The sequence below is a fragment of the Octopus bimaculoides genome, chromosome 10 (genome assembly GCF_001194135.2).
Source record: "Octopus bimaculoides isolate UCB-OBI-ISO-001 chromosome 10, ASM119413v2, whole genome shotgun sequence".
Lineage (NCBI taxonomy): Eukaryota > Metazoa > Mollusca > Cephalopoda > Octopoda > Octopodidae > Octopus > Octopus bimaculoides.
The window spans coordinates 55639377-55642200 of record NC_068990.1 but is presented as its reverse complement, the minus strand read 5'-3'; the positions used below and the strand labels follow the sequence as shown (position 1 = coordinate 55642200).

Below are 2824 nucleotides of genomic sequence, written 5' to 3'. Positions count from 1 at the left end.
ATCAATTATCAATGAATATTTATTTTAGAATTACGTTGTTTGTATTGTAATTTACGTTGTCTTTACTTTATGGTTTGGTTGCTACGTAACCACACAAAATGTAATAAATGTTATATCGTCAGGTAAAGCTTAACACATTTACTACATATGATCGACCGAAAAGTTGGATGTGGCGGGAAGGAAACGGATATACATGAAAAGTACGTTGTTGTTGTTATTATCATCATCGTCGTCATTCTTGTTGTTGTTCTTCTTCTTCCTTTTTTTTTAGCTCCAGGTCAGCGTTGATCGACCAGATCTGTGATCAAAGGTGTTTTAGCTGTGACCATTCTGTCTTCTCATGCATAGTTTAACTCAAACCTATATACCCAGCATAGATTTGTTTTTTGGATTTTTTTTTCTTGTTTGCTTCATTCTATTTAAGATTGATGTGGTATCAAAGACATTCAGCGGTCACACAGACGGTGTCTCATTCATATAAACTTTGCTGTGAGGCGGCGACAGAAATGTTTCATTTAAAAAATACGTGAACTGAACGAGAAGAATTAATTGAAGATTCTATGTTCTAAAAGTACTCATAGCTCACGGAAATCAATGTGCATCAATGTGCCAAAGACACTTTTAGCACAGGCTAAATTAATTTATAAATAATAATCTCAGAAACAGATCGTCATAGTTTTAACGTCCACTTGTCCATGCTTGCATGAGTCAAATGGAATTCGTTGAAGCAGATTATTTTTACGGCCGGATACCCTTCCTGTTGTCGACCCTTACCAGTTGCCAAGCAGGGTAATATTTACCCTAGTTCTTTGAACACGAAGAACACAATTTTTTGTTTGCGTTTATGTTTAATTCACAAAGGTTATTGTAAGTAAGCTGCCTTTTTTTTTTCCTACCGCAGGGTAGGGTAGTGCCCAGAATTTTTTCCAGGACTTCAAAAGGCGAGGTGCCGAGACAAATATCTCAAAGTATCCTTTCCGATGCTCTAACGATTCTGCCTCCTTAGAGTGGAATTTTATTTATGAACCCTATAAAGATGAAAAGCAAAGTTAACAACAGCAGTAATTTCACTCAGAACACAAAGTGCCAACATGGACAGCAGAGGAGGTGGTCACATGAAACAGACATCTGCAGGGAGAGAGAATCACAGTTAAAAGATCCCTGAAAGGAATATCACCAAAAAGAAAATATTTTTAAAATGTCTACAGATCTGGATAGCTACAGAAACTTGCGCACTGGAAGGGAAACCCTAGGCTATGACCGATTCCCTCCTCTTAACTCAGCTATGTATGTCATATGCATAACAGCTAACTGGGCGTGAGAGGAGGCGGTGTACACCCATGCTGTTACTCTGCATCCCCTATATTAATTAGTTGCATGTCATTGTGTGCAGTGTTCTCCCTAATCAAATAGAGACAAAGATTGTCTGAGCCATACCTGGACGTTCAATAGCAGCTACCTATATGCATGACCAGGCTTTCTTTAGCCACCAGGGGAATCTCTTAGCATCACTCGATTTACTACAAATAGCAATTAAATTTCTTCCAGATCACAACAAGTCGCCTTGAAATGTGAGATAACGAAATCCTGAATACACAAAGAAAAAACGAATAATCGTGGCTAGAACGTCTTTGTTCAGTCAAGGCTTATCTGCAACTAAACAACGTCGACAAAAACTGAGATTAACAGCAACAAAGACTGAGAAGCTGGCATGTTCAAAGAATACGGTGTAGACTGGCCAACCACTAAATAGCAAAAGATGAGACGATAATGTGCGTGGAGTGTAGAAATAACTTAGGAACAATAGATTTTTTTTTTTCTCATATTAGTAATATAGGTAATATTTTTCTATATTGTCTCTTGCCAGTACAGAAAAATATTAGTCTTAGTTTAGAGAAACCCTAGTTGGATTTGGCAAACCACTAAAGTTTGCGAACTAAACGAACACACAATTAAAAACGAAACTTTCTTGGATTTGTAACAAGAAACTTCATTGATAATATGAAACCTTATTTATGACAAGAAACCATAGAGATGACAAGAAACTATTTCGTTAAGAAGAAACCACTTTGATAACAGGAAAACACATTAATAAGAAGCATTAACACTGATAACAATAAACCACATTGATAACAAGGAAGAGATCACATTGATAATACAGAAGGAATTACATTCATAATAAGAAACTACACTGAGAATAATAAACGACATTAATTACAAGAAATCATATAGAAAACATGAAACATATTGTTAACAACAGCCATGTTGATAAGAAAGAAACTACATTGATAAGAAGGAAGAAATCACATTGATAACAAGAAACCATATTGGTAGTATGAAACATTGTTAACAAGTCATATTGACAGCAACGAAACTACATTGATAGCGAAAACCGGATTGATGACAAATTATATTGGTTTCAAATTTTGGCACAAGGCCAGTAAGTTCGGGAAAGGGTTTAAGTCGAATAAAATCGAGCCCTGTGTTCAACTGGTACTTATTTTATCGACCCCGTAAGGATGATAGGCAAGGTTAACACCCGCAGCATTTGAACTCGGATCGTAAGGACGGACGAAATGCTCTAAGCATTCTTCCCGGCGTGCAGCTCACCGCCTTATGACAACAAAGGATATTCATGACAATAAACAATACTGATAACAAGATATATCTCTGATAACAAAAAATCATATTTATAAAAGAGAATAATGTAAATTTATTTAGTTTTCCGCTTCTTATGATTGTTGCCGTCATAATTGTTTTGCTTAAACCAATTATAGTTCTAGCCTACCGATAGTTAATTTGATTGTGAATGAATATATATATA

General features: G+C 35.9%; 1 protein-coding gene across 1 annotated transcript in view; it reads right to left on the bottom strand.

Annotated features, from left to right (window-relative positions):
* Positions 1-2824, bottom strand: part of LOC106869061 (solute carrier family 35 member F4) — an 87046-nt gene that overhangs the window by 11571 nt on the left and 72651 nt on the right. Inside the window, exon 7 of the mRNA XM_052970968.1 lies at positions 1438-1455. Coding sequence (XP_052826928.1) covers positions 1438-1455 — 18 coding nt within the window. The remainder of the gene's footprint in view (positions 1-1437; positions 1456-2824) is intronic.